The sequence below is a fragment of the Callorhinus ursinus genome, unplaced genomic scaffold, assembly GCF_003265705.2.
Source record: "Callorhinus ursinus isolate GAN/ISIS: 27379988/994484 unplaced genomic scaffold, GSC_fseal_2.0 scaffold12, whole genome shotgun sequence".
Lineage (NCBI taxonomy): Eukaryota > Metazoa > Chordata > Mammalia > Carnivora > Otariidae > Callorhinus > Callorhinus ursinus.
The window spans coordinates 5210404-5227526 of NW_027397074.1; the positions used below are offsets into that span (position 1 = coordinate 5210404).

General features: G+C 37.4%; 1 protein-coding gene across 2 annotated transcripts in view; it reads left to right on the forward strand.

The window, feature by feature from the left end:
* The window catches only part of RELN (reelin), a 499645-nt gene that overhangs the window by 382534 nt on the left and 99988 nt on the right, over positions 1-17123 (forward strand). For both annotated transcript variants that reach the window (XM_073898696.1, XM_025873239.2), the window contains exons 25-28: positions 2829-3034; positions 8517-8688; positions 9232-9432; positions 14007-14239. In XM_073898696.1, coding sequence (XP_073754797.1) covers positions 2829-3034; positions 8517-8688; positions 9232-9432; positions 14007-14239 — 812 coding nt within the window. The remainder of the gene's footprint in view (positions 1-2828; positions 3035-8516; positions 8689-9231; positions 9433-14006; positions 14240-17123) is intronic.

The window sequence follows — 17123 nt, forward strand, 5'->3', positions numbered from 1 at the left end:
GTTTTGCCAATTTCCCTGTCTTTGCTTAATCTCCATTGCCTACCATGATGCCTTCCACCATCTCTGTTATCCCTATAAACTTTGTAGCATCTGGCTCAAATCCTGCTGCTCTATGGAGCTTTGTGGGACTATGGCAAACTACACTGATCTCTCCATTCTTTGAATTCCTCCCTCATTGGTGTTCTATACATACATAGATCATATTTTTATTTTTATTCTCATAGGACCCAGCAAATTGCTGAGTCCTACTGATTGAGCTGAACTCTAGATAAGATGTTCAGCTCAGAAAAGCATGCCCCGTGGTAGGCATTTACAAATCAGTAAGTACCTTTGAGACGGAACAGATTGGAGAATTGATAGATGATCGTATGACCAAATGGGACTCAACAAGGAGTGGAATTTGGTCTGCGGCCCTAATTGTCATATTGTCACTACACATACTTGTGAACTCTCCTTTCAAGTTTGTGGTATTGTGCCTGGTGTGATTGGCACCCAGTAATTATTACTGAAGAAAGGAATGAATGAACAAATGAAAGAAAATGGGAAAACAAGAGGTTCTAAATAAATGGTTATTTTCAAATAAATATAGTACGATTATTTTTCTAGTAGCATTTTGTTTAACGAAGATTTTAATAGGCATAAGGGTAAAGTTTTATGAAATGTTTTAGAGGTTGTGTTATAAAGTCTCTAGATTCTGAAAGTGTTACTTGTAAATGTGTTTTATTTCATTGAAACCCTTAAAGCAGTGAGCCATTTTGACCTAGAATGTGGGGGGGAAATAGGAGAGTATTTTTCACATTCCAAGAGCGAGGAGATCTGTAACCTATGACTCGCATCACACATGCGTGTACATGTTATATGTGTAAATATGTCTACACACGTAAATACATTGATCATAGTAGAATAGAGAAACTGCAAAGCCTGTGTTGCATCAAATTCTAAATTCTGACAAAAAGTTTGCCATGAGCCATTTCCTTTTTCTTTTTTATCTCCCTTTAAAACAGTGTTCAGCATTTCAGGTCACTGAACAAAAGAAAATGATTTGTGCTATTCTCTGGGAAAAAACATCTTCAGTGCCAAACTAAGCATTTGTATGATATTTTCCACCACTTACAAAAATCCCACAAAACACTTTCAAAACCTTTGTCGACCAACACCGTAGTTTCCTGGAAAAACAACACCACTCTGTGATTTTCACAATAGACCAATCATTCCAACCAGCTAATTGTGATAATTGGATTTTTATAATTCTCCTCACTCTACATCTTGATCCTTCTGGCTCATTTCCACGTGCCAAATTTTTCATAGAAATTTGCTGGATTGGAATTAACTAGCAAGGTTCTGTAGGTTTTCTTCTGAAAATCATTCTTCCTGTAATGATCCTGAGGCATGAAAATTCTAGGCCAGATTATAATAACCTCTGAGGTTCAAATCAACAAAAAGAAAAGTTAAAAGTGAATAAAGCACGTTGAAAATGCATATTACTTGTAAGCTTTTCTCAAATACTTACTTAAAATTGAGAGTTCCAAAAAATAAGTTTCTGTTTCAGAATTAACTTCAGTTCTCATTTCACTGGTACCCTTGTTTATTTTGGAATCTCTTAATTGGCTTTAGATTTATCAGTAGCAGTGTACTGCTTTAATTATCCCCAAGTATTTCCCCTGTGACTTCTAATAATTGTAACCCTTTCTTAATTAACTTAGTGGATTAGAGGAGGGTTTAAATTTTAAGTGTGAGGGGTGTTTTTCTCTATACTATGTATCCTATCTCAATTTTTCTTCCTGACTTTTAATTGAACTCCTTGGGAGCCCTCCAAGACCAGTTCAGTGCAGTCTGTGGATTAGCTTTGGCAGTATCTGTTTGGGTGGAAGAATCTCATGAGCAAACCTTTTTTCCGTCCCATTAGCATGAACCCACTTACTTACAAGAGGACTGATGACAAACCTTGTCAATTTGAACCTAGTACTTCACAACACGACTGTGACATGTAGGGAACACACGGAGCAAAGGAAGCAAGTTGCTGGATTTGAGGAAATTTTTCACATTTTTAAAACACAAAGACCATTTCATAGTCACAAAAACTTACTGAAATGATTCCTCCCGACCTCTGTGTTTCCAAGAAAGGACCGAGACAGAGAGACTAGGAGCCTCAGAGACTTGAGTACTCTTTCTTTTTGTCAGGAAGTTTCTATTTTGCCAGTTTCACTCTAATTCCCAAGGAGGAGAGGGGATCAGGGCATATCTCTGGAGAGGGTGTTTCCTCAGTAAGGCATGCCATGTGCTCGGCAAATTACGTGCAACGTGTATTTCATCTAATTGTCACAGCACCCTATAAGGAAGGTATTATTACCCATATTGTACCTTTGAGGAAAATAAAAGCTCAGAAAGGTCACACAGCTAGTGAACAGCATGAATAATGGGCTAAAATTCCAACCCAACTCTAACTGATTTCAAAGTACATGGTCTTTCTTCTCCACAATCTGCCTGGAGGAGATTTACAAAGCAAATAGAGGAAGTGTTTTAATTAAAATTAATTTTGCCTTATTTTTAAAGACTTTTGAATACTTTTTCTATGATTAGCAGTTCCCAAGGGTCTCATAACCAAGTCTGGGAGTCAATGATGCAGAGACTAATCAAACGTAGTCAGGAACAGTTACTGTAACCTGAGCAAAGAATTAAATGGCATGACTTGCACCTCTCAACGTTAAATGGGGACAAAATCATCTCCCCGGGGTGCTAGGATGTTTGTATGATCTTGAAACTGAAACAGCAGAGTGCCAGTGAGCCCCCAGATGATTGAATCTATGATTCTTCCGTCTTTTGGAAAGGCTGGGAAAAGACAGCTGGTGAGCTGGGATCTGGATACTTCTTGGGTGGACTTTGTCCAGTTCTACATCCAGATTGGCGGAGAGAGCGCTGCGTGCAACAAGCCAGACAGCAGAGAGGAGGGCGTCCTCCTCCAGTACAGCAACAACGGGGGCATCCAGTGGCACCTGCTAGCAGAGATGTACTTCTCAGACTTCAGCAAACCCAGGTAACCACCCCGGATGGCCTCCCGCTGGTTTCCAGGAATGGTAAAGAGTACATTTTTGTGCACTGTTTCCAAAATATGACTAACTCTTAGAAAAGTAGACACTACATCAAAAACTAATGATGTACTATATATGTTGGCTAACTGAACATAATAAAAAAATGAAAATTAAAAAATAAAAATAAAAAATAAAAGCAATAAGTAGACAAACTCATAAATATCTGACTTAAATGATAGCTCAGCATATACAAATTTCGTTTCATTTGTTTCTGGACAAAAAGTACTTGTTTTCATGGCTGAATTTTAAAAAAACTTAAGAAAAATTGTGACTAGAGGAAAAGTAAAACAATTGACCAGTTTTCCTACAGAAAACTCACTTTTCCCATTACAGGTTCTTTAAATACACACACACCATATATTATATATATATATATATATATATATATATATATATATAAAGTTATTTGTATATAATAAAATTAGTATTAAATTAAACAACGATGTATAAAATATAAATTTATATATGAAAATATAAATTTATATAAAATATGTATAAAAATTATTTTTATATGGAGAGAGTATAAACATACATTTATATTTTAACATATAAATATATATGTTCATTGGTTAGATTTAACAGCAAGATAGATTTTATTAAAAGTTTTCATATAGCACCAGAGCGAATCCTAGACTAAGTATCTGTGGGGCTCAGATTTTTCTAAAATTTTTTACTGGCCCATCCCTGTCTTTATTTTCATGGATGAAGAATATATGTAATAAGTAAAAACCATGACAGTTTAGGAGTTTGGGAAAATAACTCATGTTTAATACTAATACCTACCTATACCAGCAATCAGTGTATTTAGTTATTTTACAATTATGTGGCATTTTGAAATTCTACATTTATACTTTATATTTTATATGTCATTAAAATCTATTCAAGGATATCACTTTTAGAGTATTCCATTTTATAATCTCAGGATTTGCACTTTAACATAAAGACAGAATCTTCCTTTATATGTTGACCATCAACCGTGTCAAGTTTTAACATCTTGTTTTGCATTTTACAACTGAACCTTGTTTTATTGAAGAAGAATATTATCGAAGACTCTATAGATCCAATTCTCACAAATTAAATATATTTGAACATACTGTATAACATATAGCTATTTTGTAGCTTGAAGGTTCCTAAGTTTGTTGTTTTAAAACATTGAGTCATTTAAAGGTGACATAACTTTCCATAATATAACATAAGTAAACACGCAGACAGACCAACCAAAAGCTTTTCTTCTAAGGGACACAGAGAGAGGCAGAAACCAGAGGGGAGTAACTGGGAAAAATGAGAGACATAACCTCCAGGGAGAATGTCAGGAACAGCGTGTGGGAGACCGAACGTGGTGACATTTCCCCCAGTACAGGACAAAGGGAATTGATACTGGTGCCAAACGAGTTTAAACAGCAATTTAAAGTAATTCAAATTATTTTTCCCAAACATTATCATTGTCAATCTGGAAATTATTCAACATTCAGTAAAGTGACTAGATTACTGTATAGACAAACAGAAATTCAATAGCTTTTTTAAATTTCAGAAATATTCAGCTTTTATTTATGGGAATTTTTCTTTAGGGCCAGAATATTTCACCACATTCTCAAAGAGTTCTATGACACTAAAATGGTGGGGAAATTTTGAGTTGGGAGATATCAGAAAAAGACCCCATTCATGGTGGCAAATACATAAATATAAGGAATAACTTTAACCAACAGTACTGAGCATCTCTGTAAAGAAGAACTACGAAACTTCAAAACTTCCCTCAGAGATATAAAAGAAAACAAATAAATGGAAAATAACACATCTCTGGGTAGGAAAACTAAGTATTGTGATATGAAGATAATCTCTTAATTTATATCTCATGCAATTCCAATGAAAATCTTAGTGATGTGTTTTGGGGAACTTTTTTATCTAGAAATACAAACTGGCAAAAAAGCTTAAACTTTTGGGAAAAAAATAGAGGAATGCCCTACATGATTTTAAAACATACACTGTATAACCTAAATAATTTAAATGGTGCATGGATAGAACAAACAATGAAGGCAAATGGATGACCTAGAAATTGACTCACATATATGTAAAAATATGTATATTAAAACAAGGTACATGAACTATCAGTGAAAAATCAAGTGGTGTTAGAAAAAAATGGGTAGGCTCTTGGGGAAAATTATCTATTTAGATTATTACCTGACCCCATCAAAAACTGTTAAAGACTGGTTAAAGATTTATTTATTTATTTTTAAAGATTTTATTTATTTATTTGAGAGCAAAGAATGAGAGATAGAGAGCACGAGAGGGAAGAGGGTCAGAGGGAGAAGCAGACTCCCTGCCGAGCAGGGAGCCCGATGCAGGACTCAATCCCGGGACTCCAGGATCATGACCTGAGCCGAAGGCAGTCGCTTAACCAACTGAGCCACCCAGGCGCCAGACTGGTTAAAGATTTAAACATTTAAGTGAGTATCTGATTTTAGAAAGAGACTTAAACTTCCTAAACACAAATACAATGGAAGAATTAACAGAGAAAAGGGCTACTCACATAGAAATATACTACTTGCAGACATAAAACTACATACACATGTAACACATCTCTGTCAAAGAAAACAGAAAACAGTGAAAGAAAAAAAAAACTGAGAAAATATTTTCCACCAATATGAGAAACAGAGGGCTGATGTTCCTGTGAAGAGCTTTAAAAAATGGGTAAAAGAAGTGAGTCGATGTTACAAAAGAGGTTTAATTAAGCCTAGAGGTTTAATAAAATATGACTGTTGCAATAAAAAGATACCATTTTTCAACAGTCTGGTGGTCATTTTTTAATAATAACACCAGTGCTGTCTCCACACGGGAGCAGCAAGACAGGTGCTCTCGTGTCCTTCTGCAAACTGTAGGACTGTTCCAGGAGGAAATTTGGAAAAAGCGAGAGCCTTAAACATGCCTAGTTCATTCAGCCTGATAATTCCATTGCTAGGAATTTTCCCTAAAGAAATAAACTGAGTATCAGATAAAGGGCTAGTATCCAAAATCTATAAAGAACTTATCAAACTCAACACCCAAAGAACAAAGAATCCAATCAAGAAATGGGCAGAAGACATGAACAGACATTTTTCCAAAGAAGGCATCCAAATGGCCAACAGACACATGAAAAGGTGCTCAACATCACTCGGCATCAGGGAAATCCAAATCAAAACCTCAATGAGATACCACCTCACACCCGTCAGAATGGCTAAAATTAACAAGTCAGGAAACGACAGATGTTGGCGGGGATGTGGAGAAAGGGGAACCCTCCTCCACTGTTGGTGGGAATGCAAGCTGGTGCAACCCCTCTGGAAAACAGTATGGAGGTTCCTCAAACAGTTGAAAATAGAGCTACCATACGATCCAGCAATTGCACTACTGAGTATTTACCCCAAAGATACAAATGCAGGGATCCGAAGGGGCACATGCACCCCAATGTTTGTAACAGCAATGTCCACAATAGCCAAACTGTGGAAAGAGCCTAGATATCCATCGACATGAATAGATAAAGAAGATGTGGTATATATATGTGTGTGTATACACACACACACACACACACACACACACAATGGAATATTTTGCAGCCATCAAAAAATGAAATATTTATATATATATATATGGTATATATGTATATATATATATACATATATACACACACAATGGAATATTTTGCAGCCATCAAAAAAATGAAATATTGCCATTTGCAATGACATGGATGGAACTAGAAGGTATTATGCTAAGTGAAATAAGTCAATCAGAGAAAGATAATTATAAGATCTCACTGATATGTGGAATTTGAGAAACAATACAGAGGATCATAGGGGAAGGGAAGGAAAAATGAAACAAGACGAAATCAGAAAGGGAGACAAACCATAAGAGACTCTTAATCTGAGGAGACAAACTGAGGGTTGCTGGAGTGGAGGGGGTGGGAGGAAGGAGTGGCTGGGTGATGGACATTGGGGAAGGTATGTACTATGGTAAGCACTGTGAATTGTGTAAGACTGATGAATCACAGACCTGTACCCCTGAAACAATACATTATATGTTAATAATAAATAAATACATAAATAAATACATAAATAAATTATATTATGTAGTACACAAAAAAAGAAAGAAAGAAAGAGTGAGGGGGCACCTGGGTGGCTTTGTCGTTAAGCATCTGCCTTCCTCTCAGGTTGTGATCCCAGGGTCCTGGGATCAAGCCCCTCATCGGGCTCCCTGCTCAGCAGGAAGCCCATTTCTCCCTCTCCCACTCCCCCTGCTTGTGTTCCCTCTCTCGCTGTCTCTCTCTGTCAAATAAATAAATAAAATCTTAAAAAAAGAAAAAGAAAAACTGAGGTGTAGCTAAAGCTTTATGCATAAAGATTTTCATTACAGAATTATTTATAACAGGGAAAAGTAAAACAATAGTATGTCTTGTCATAAAAATATATAGACAGTAAAATGATTTTAAGAAATAATTAGGGATGCCTGGGTGGCTCAGTTAAGCGTCTGCCTTTGGCTCAGGCCATGATCACAGGGTTCTGGGATCTAGTCCCACATTGGGCTCCCTGCTCAGCGGAGAGTCTGCTTCTCCCTCTCCCTCTACTGCTCCCCCTGCTTGTGCTCTCTCTCTCTTTCTCTCTCTTTCTGACAAATAAGTAAATAAAATCCTAAAAAAAAAGAATTATACTGACATGAGAATGTACTTATGATATAATATGAAATTTGAAACTGAAATAAAAACTGTATTTTACATATATCTCACCTATGTAAAAGATTACATGCTTTCATGATATACATCAAGGTGTTAACAGAGGTTAACCCCATGCAGAAGATTATGGGTGATTTTCTGTTGCATTTTTAATTCCTATTAACGCACAATAAGAACTGCTTTGGAAAAAAACTAATGCTATTTTAATGTAATAACATACAAAGGTACAGTTTTTTTCGAGGTTTTTCTTAAAAAATGTGATACCATTGTTGTGGTAATCAAACGACTGTTCAGTAAATCAAACTTAGTAGAAATATTTGCCTCCAAAAAGTACAATTCCAAATGGAATAAAACATGAGCAGGACTAAAGGCACTTAAGATTTTAAACCTCTTAATCTCTCTAAACTTGGAAACTTTTGGGGGCGCCTGGGTGGCTCAGATGCTGAAGCAACTGCCTTTGGCTCAGGTCATGATCTTAGAGTCCTGGGATCGAGCCCGACCTCCCTGCTCAGCCGGGAGTCTGCTTCTCTCTCTCCCCACTCCTGCTCGCTCTCACTCTGTCTCTCTCTCTCTCAAGTAAATAAAATCTTAAAAATAAACTTAGAAACTTTTCAAAAATATCAAGAGACCAAACAAAACTGAACTTTCTCTTATTGCTATTCTTGTTATTTTAACAGCTGCTAAGAACACAGCTTTTCCTTTACAGCCATAAATGATTTGCTTTTATGCAGATTCGTCTACCTGGAGCTGCCAGCTGCTGCTAAGACCCCTTGCACCAGGTTTCGCTGGTGGCAGCCTGTGTTCTCGGGCGAGGGCTATGACCAGTGGGCCGTCGATGACATCATCATCCTGTCAGAGAAGCAAAAGCAGGTCATCCCGATTGTGAACCCAACTTTACCTCAGGTATCTTTCTTATGTCTGAGCTCCAGGAAGACAGGATTGTAAGAGTAGATGGGATTAAAGCACTTCTCACTTCCCCCAAAGATTTAGTGCTTGACCCTTGAACCTAAGTTATAAGTAATATAAGTTTTCAGTGTTTGTACTTACTTTTCTGATTTGCACTTAATTGTTCTGTTATCTCTCTATGCTACCAGTTCACAGATTATTTAGATAGATAGACGGATGATAAATAGATAGATAGATAGATAGATAGATAGATAGATAGATAGATAGATAGATATAAAAAGACTAGGAAGTCTGGCCAAGGCGTCAAGCACGATTATGTCTGTTTATAAAATTAGATACATAGTAGCAAAATATTTTCTGTTGTTAAATCATCAGGAAAAAAAGTTTGTGGCAGTAAAAAAATAATAATTTAGAGATTCTGCTGTATTTTCCTAGAAATACAAATGGTACATAGCCCTGCATATCATGAACTGAAAATCCCTTTCTCGTTTTCAAAGTTATCCAATTGCCTTTCTGTGTTGTCTGCATTGTTTCTCTTAGAACTTTTATGAGAAGCCGGCTTTTGATTACCCGATGAATCAAATGAGTGTGTGGTTGATGTTGGCTAATGAAGGGATGGTTAAAAATGAAACTTTCTGCTCTGCCACACCATCAGCCATGGTATTTGGAAAATCAGACGGGGATCGATTTGCAGTAACTCGAGATTTGACTTTGAAACCTGGATATGTGCTACAGTTCAAGGTATTTATGCACAGATCTCCTCCCAGGGCAGGTCAAAGAATAGAACATCTTCCAGACCCATAAGTGAAATCGAAAGGACACACATTTTTCAAACTCTCTTAAGGAAGGGACTCACCTGAAAGAGGTTCGATGATCTTAGAATGGCACAGCTGTCCAGTTAGCTCTGCCCACAAGGACAAAAACTGGTCAGTTTGAAAACTGACTTTTAGATTTTCAGTCTAATTGTGACTTAATGAATCCCATGCTTCTGAATGGTAAGAGAGAAGCTCTCTTTTTCAGTTTATGAGTGCTTTTTGGACTTCTGAGTTATTTTGTGGTTTTACTATAGTACTTTCAAACAATTGCCCTTCCTTTGATTTAGTAAAGTCGTACCTTAATTATCACTGTTCTCTTAAAAGCTCGCTGTTTTTCAGCACTGTGATAACATGTCAACGTGTATAGCAAGTATTTACTTTGACAAGCTCTTTTTTCAGAAGCCTAATCAAAATTTCATTTTGTTTATAATAAAGTCCCATTGGTGAATTCTGGGGTCGAAAGTAATGCAGTTTTAATGAGCTAGCACAACTACATGGTCCTTACATAATGGCAGGATGGAGATGGTAAATAATTTACAAATGGAATTATTAAAGAGATCAGATGTTTATAGGCAGCTCTTCAAATATCATTTCCACAGGTCTGTAAACAAGGAATGTTAGTCATAAATAAAATTAGTGAAATGTTATCCTTCTCTGTTTAGAGTTTGACGCTAAACTACCATGAAAAAACCATTAATAGCAGTATATGACTCGGTATTAATTCGTTGGTACTGCCTTAAAATGGTAACAAAATAACAGCAATAGCAAATACATTGGCTGAAATACTATGCTGTTTCTCACCTGACACCTTTTTGATTTAATTAGTCAAAAAATCATGGTAGTGTAGGTGTTAAAATCTGCAAGATGATATTCTGATGTTTAAAAAATCTAAATCAAGCAAACATTATTAAATGTTCCAAGTACTTAACCAGTAAGAATGCACAATGTGTTGAGAATCTCAATTCTCAAATCACATCAGCAGAAAACTTTTGATTGTGACCATTAGTTGATAGTAGATATGTGTTATGGGTCACTTGGGAATTGATGATTAATGTGTATTTGGAATCTGTGACAAGAACTTGGTGTCATTTGTACACAGTGCTGGTACATTTTTTTTGTAACTGTGTGCCATTTGTCAAACACTAGTTGCTAGGAATATAGACATGAAAAATATGGCCCTAGCCCTCAAGGAGCTCAGAAACTATCAAGTGAGCCAGAAAAGAGAACAGTCATTATCACAGGAGTGTTGTAGTAGAAATAGGCTCTGGATGCTATGAGAGTACCTGGCATAGGGCCTGGCAGGTGCTCCAAAAACAACTGTTAGTTGGATGGATGAATAGATGGATGGATGGATGGATGGACGGAAAGAAGGATAAATTGAAATGGAAAGTTTCCAGAAATACAGATTTAGCCAGATGAACAATGGAGGGGGGAACAATTCCAGTTAGAGGGAACAAAATGTACAAATATATGAAAATACATGAAAGTGCAAATGAGAATAGACAATTTGGAAACTTTCAGGAGCTTGGAGTATGTGCCATAGAGGTAAGAGAGAAAGTTGATCCTAACTGGTTTTATATGATACACTAAGCCACTTGGACAATAACCCAAGAGCAATGAGTCATGGAAGATTTTTAATCCATTAAGTGCAAGAATCAGACCTGTTTTAGAGAGGTCATTCTGGCAGTAGTATGGGTGTTGACTTAACAAGAGGAGAAACTATAATCAACAAGTACATTTATTCATTTATTCAACAAATATTTATAAAGCCTTTACTCTGCACCAGGCTCTGTTGTAGGCTATGAAAATAAATAGGAATAGAGAGTGCGGTGCAGGGTAATTATTATTTTATAAAGGGTTGTCAGGTTCCCTCACTAATAAAATGACTTTTAAGCTGAGACCTATAAAGTTAAGAGGGTGAGTCATGTAGCTATCTGGGAAAGCACATTCCAGGCACAGGGCACACAAAGTACAAAGGCTTTGAATCCAGAGTGTGCTTGGAAAAGTTCAGAAAATCACAAGGACGCCATTGCGATTAGAGCACAAAGAGACAGAACGGAGAGACAGGTAGCAGAAAGGAGAGAAGTGCTCCGTTGTGGAATATACTCTGAGCAAAGAAGGGATGCTAGAGCAGTCATCAAAGGAAGAAATGAGGAGGCCAGATTAAGGCATTTCGTGGGATTATAAAAATAAGGAGATGGATCTGAGAGATGTTAAAGGGGCATAGTCAACAGGTTCTGGTGACCTGTTGGATGATAGAATGGAGTTGAGAATGACTCCATTCTGGCTCCAGTCACTGAAACTGGAGATACAGTCAGAGGAGGATTTGTGTGAGGGTGGCAGATGATGAGAGCAGACTTGGGCCTGTGGAACGAGGGGTGCCTGGGGACTGCTGAAGGCGAAATGGCAGGAATCAGTTCTGGACATTTCCAGAGAGCTGGAGAGGGGCCTGGTCTGGGAGTTACAGATATAGAAGGGATTTGAAATGATGATTGTGAATGAGATTTGGGAGCATGTATAGACTAAAAAGATAAGAAAGCCGAGAATTGAATACTAGAAAACACTGACAAATGATCAATTTAAAAAGGCACAGACTTGAGAACTGAAGGTTCTCGAGACTTGCCTACTTTAGAAACAACAGCAGTCGTAAGAGGTCTACGATGAAAAGCTAACTGTGTGTGCCTATTGTAATTACTGTCACCATACACCAACCGAAAGCTATGCTTGCTTATGCGTAATAAGAGGAATTTGTCAGGGCGCCTGGGTGGCTCAGACGTTAAGCGTCTGCCTTCGGCTCAGGTCATGATCCCAGAGTCCTGGGATTGAGCCCCGCATCGGGCTCCCTGCTCGGTGGGAAGCCTGCTTCTCCCTCTCCCACTCCCCCTGCTTGTGTTCCCTCTCTTGCTGTCTCTCTCTCTGTCAAATAAATAAAATCTTAAAAATTAAAAAAAAATAAAAGGAATTTGTGTTAGAGGAGTTTAATCATGCATCAGAAATTGTCAAGTCTTTGCTTATTATTGTTGACTTTGAACTATAGAAACTTTGATAAATGTATCACAGTAAAATTTCTACAAGCCCAATTACAAATCCTTCTGAGAAATGCTTTCTAGCTGTGAGTATGGAATAAGGAAAATATAGAATCTTCTTTTGAAAGACTGGATCAGGCTACCAGTAGTCACAAGGATGAAGTGGTTGACCTCTTGAGCTCTGGGCCAATATTATTTGCCTACAGCCCTACCTTTCCTTCATTCTTTATTCTGTGGTCATGATCATGTTCCTTTGAGTGCTTACTTCAGTGTTTCTTTTCTATAAAATTTGACTGTTCTTATCTATAGTCTTATACAATTAAATTCTATGGTGGCTCCCACCAACAAATGAAATAAGATATGAATAGGTAATTCATATAAGATAGCATATAATTAAATAAATATCAGGAAAAGAGCTTGACATTTATAATTACTGAAAAATAGCAACTAAAACAGTAATAAAATCATTTATACATTTACCAATTTAGAAAGAAACTGTTTTAAACTTGAATAATATTCAAAGCTGTGGTAAAACTGATTCGTTTGAATTGATTAAAAATGAACACATATAAATAAAAAGTTTTAAGTGTTTCTATGTTTTGACTTAGTAATACTACTACTAGAAATTTATCTGGTGATAAGAGATCAACTGAAGAAAAAGATATACATTCTTTGCAATGCCACATATAATAATAAAATAATAGGTTAAATGGAAAGTAGAAGGAAAGTTCTAGAAGTGTGATAACTTCAACTATATGACCAAAATATACACTTCTTTCTAAAATTTAGAGGAGTAAACAGAAAAAATGAAAACACTTGTGCTAGGCCATTGGGATTTAAGTTACTTTTCTTTTCTTTTTTTTTTTCAAGTTTTTTTCATGTTGTTAATTCTGTGATGACATTCCACTACATGGGTACCCAGGACAATAATTGTTTTATTTCTAGATTACTTTGTTTATTTGATGCAGTGGCAAAGGCTTAGCTCTTTGATCTAAGTTGGCAATGATTTCTTACTGAGTTTTGGCAAGAAAATAGAGTAAAGATGCTTATTCCATGGAAAACAGGGAGGGTAACCCTCTTTCAGGTAACCTTCTTGTTCTGAAGAGGATAGCTCTTCATCTTCTGCTTCCCTCTGTTCATATGCCTGGAATGAGAGAAGAAAGCCATTTCTTGGCTTCTTGGATTTTATCCCTGGCTCCAACATCACAGATACCCTGCTTCCCATTTCCCTCCTATAATCCCAAGAAATCCACAAATTGGTGCCTGGCCCAGCTTTTCTTAAAAAGCACCTGTTGTTCACCTAAAGATTTCTAGAACCTGTGGAAGGGTCTTTGTTGGAATTGAGACTGAAAGTCTTATCGTTGTCAATATAAGGCAGATTTGGTAGCAAGAACCCTGGCTGCTGTAGGACCTAATGTGTTAAGTGATAACTTGGAACCAAAACCTTGGATAATCCTGTCTTTCCTTTTGACAGCTAAACATAGGGTGTGCCAATCAGTTCAGCAGTGCTGCCCCAGTTCTTCTTCAGTACTCTCATGATGCGGGTATGTCCTGGTTTCTGGTGAAAGAAGGCTGTTACCCAGCTTCTGCAGGCAAAGGATGTGAAGGCAACTCCAGGGAACTAAGTGAGCCCACCATGTATCACACGGGGGACTTTGAGGAATGGACAAGAATCACCATTGTCATTCCAAGGTCTCTTGCATCCAGGTAAAGTGACCATTCTTATTATGTGCCATAGGCGTTATTTCTTGGGAGCATAGATTTATCTCAATATCATCATTCCGGTAACCTACAAGAATTCATATAGTCTAGCTATATGTAGTCACAAAATGACTCTTGGGGAAAAGAGCCCTGGGGCAAAATTCCCAAAGTAGGAGTGTGTGCATAGGCGCACATGCATATACCCCCTGCGTGCTTGGCAAACAGACGTACTCATTTATTCATTCACTCAACGAGTATTTATTGAGCACCGTTCTGGGCACTGGGAGTACAGCAGTGAACAAAAGATGTTAAAAGCTAAGAGTCACAAGTCATTATTATGTCTGACTTTCACTTTATAGAGATTTTGGATAATTTAATGCCTCCCTGTGTGGACAATTTGAGATATCTTGTAATATAAAAGATCCCTTTAAATGACTATTAAAATAATAGAAAGATTAAAAATCATTTGACAGAGAAATGAAATAAATGGATAAAGGAAACTTAAAGTGAATTAGTTTCATTAATAGGGCAATAAATTTAACTCTCTTTTCTAGCAGCCTAGCACAAAGGGAGAAAACGCAGGGTCATTTAGTTCTCGTGTTTGGGTAAAAAGAAAAAAATGCATTCTGATTTTTAAGAAAAAGATACAATTTTTTTCCTTGCTCAGTATTCTAGAATAAATATATAGCATGCATAGATATTCTTGTGCCAGGTAAGGTAGATAACACAGAGATCAGTAGGTTTAACTCTATCATTTTATGAAAGATAAAGAAACATTCTTCAAGTGGACACTTCTTAATTGAATCCCAGAGTGTAGCATTAAATTGTGACTAAGTCAAGGCATTTCTGCAAAGCCTAGATGCTATAAATCTACTTATACTGCTTTCTGGTCGTGACTTAGTATACACTTGGAATATTCATTAGTGCCATTTAGCAGTATTTCCAGCTTGCTTCCTTCCTAGAATATAGTAGGATTTATATTTTCCTCACACATTTTAAAGTTTGACATGGCCTAATAAAATGTGAATGGAAATGAAATGTGTGATTTTTAAGAGCCCGTGTGCATTTTGCCATGTTCTCTGCTTTTGAAAGCATGTTTGGAGACGTAGTTTACATCAGTCTGGGTCCCTGACTGTCTACAACAAGCAGACTTCCTTGCCCACCTACACTGGACATACTTGCATAAGCAAGAAATAGACTTTTGTTGAGTCAAGCCACTGAGATTGGGGATTGTTTGTCACTGAGGAGTAACTGATCTCATTCTGACAGATACAGTGGTAAAAGTTTAGCAATCTTTTATTCATAAAGTTCTTGGAGACCATTCTGAATGTGACATCTTTCACCAGATTGATCACTGAACTTACTGTGCATCATCTAGCTAGATAAGCTGGTTATGTTCTCTGCCTCGCTCATTACTTAGGTGTGCATCTCTCAAAAATTACATCCCACACTTTGGTATACAAACTTCCCAGATAGGGAGAGAACTTGTTTAGCCAAGGATGTATAAGTTTCTGGGTTAATCTACTAAACTTTGAAGCATAGTCTTTAAATACCAATTATTCCAAGAAAGAGTTTGTCAGTCAGGGGATCTAAGTCCACCTGTAAGTAATTTTTTGTCTTTATATGCCGGTGTTCTTTGTTACTACAAAGAACTTAAAGAGAGACTCAGATGATTTGATGTATGGTGGCAAAGTTGATGGGTTGGCCATCTTTGGTGAAATCTTAAAAAATTTAAGAATTTGACTTGCACTGTGCCTTAGGTAGAACAGGCCGAGCTGCTGTAACAGAGAAACAAATACAAATGTTTAACAAGGCTTAAACAAGATAGAAATTCTTTCTCCTATCACAGCCCAGAGGTGAGCATTTCAGAGCTAACAGGGTGGTTCTGCCATTCTGAGCACAACACTTTCATCTCTGGATCCAAGGCAGCCATTCCAGATCTTATCATCTCTTAACCAGTAGAAGGAAAAAGTAATCAGGGATGCATAGATGCATTTCTTTTTAAGATTTTATTTATTTGTTTGTTTATTTGAGAGAGAGAGAGAGCACTCAAGCAGGGGGAGGAACAGAGGGAGAGGGAGAGAGAGAATCCCAAACAGACTCCCTGCTGAGTGCTGAGTCTGACTCAGGGCTATATGTCACGACCCTGAGATCACGACCCTGAGATCATGACCTGAGGCGAAACCAAGATTTGGATGCTTAACCGACTGCACCACCCAGGCGCCTGGATACATGACTTTTTAAAAAATCATCCTTACTCCTTGTTTATATTACTGAATACAGCCTAGGATAATATTTGTACAGTTATCTATTGCTATGCAGCCTGTCTTTCCCAAACTTGTCTCTCCAGACAAAAGCAACAATGATTGACTTTCTCGTGGTTTTGTGGATTATCTGGGTAGTCCTGCTGCTGCTGTCCGAGCTCCATCATGTAACTGCATTTAATCGGTGGGTCAGTTAGTGTTTGGGCTCAGCAGGACCTTTCTCTCTGTGTCATCTTCAGCCCAGTATTTTTCACAGTTGGTGGTTCTAGAGTTCCAAGAGAACAGAAGTAAAAGCTGCAAGACTTTATCTTATTTGCCACATCCTCCTGGTCAAAGCAACTCACAAGGCCAGTCTAGATTCAAAATATGGGAAAACAGACTCCCCTTTTTGATAGGAAGTGCAGAAAAGTCAGACTACAGAGGAACATGTACACAAGGAGGTGTGATTCATTGGGGGGCTATCTGTGATAGTTTGTCCTAGCTCCTGCAAGTCACGTCTCTCCCACAGCCAGATACATTCACTCTTCTCTCTAGACTCCCCAAGTGTCATCCCATCACAGCATCAGGCACTCAGTCACTGATCTCATGATCTCTGTCAGGTCAGGGTATGGCCGTGGCTCCCTAGA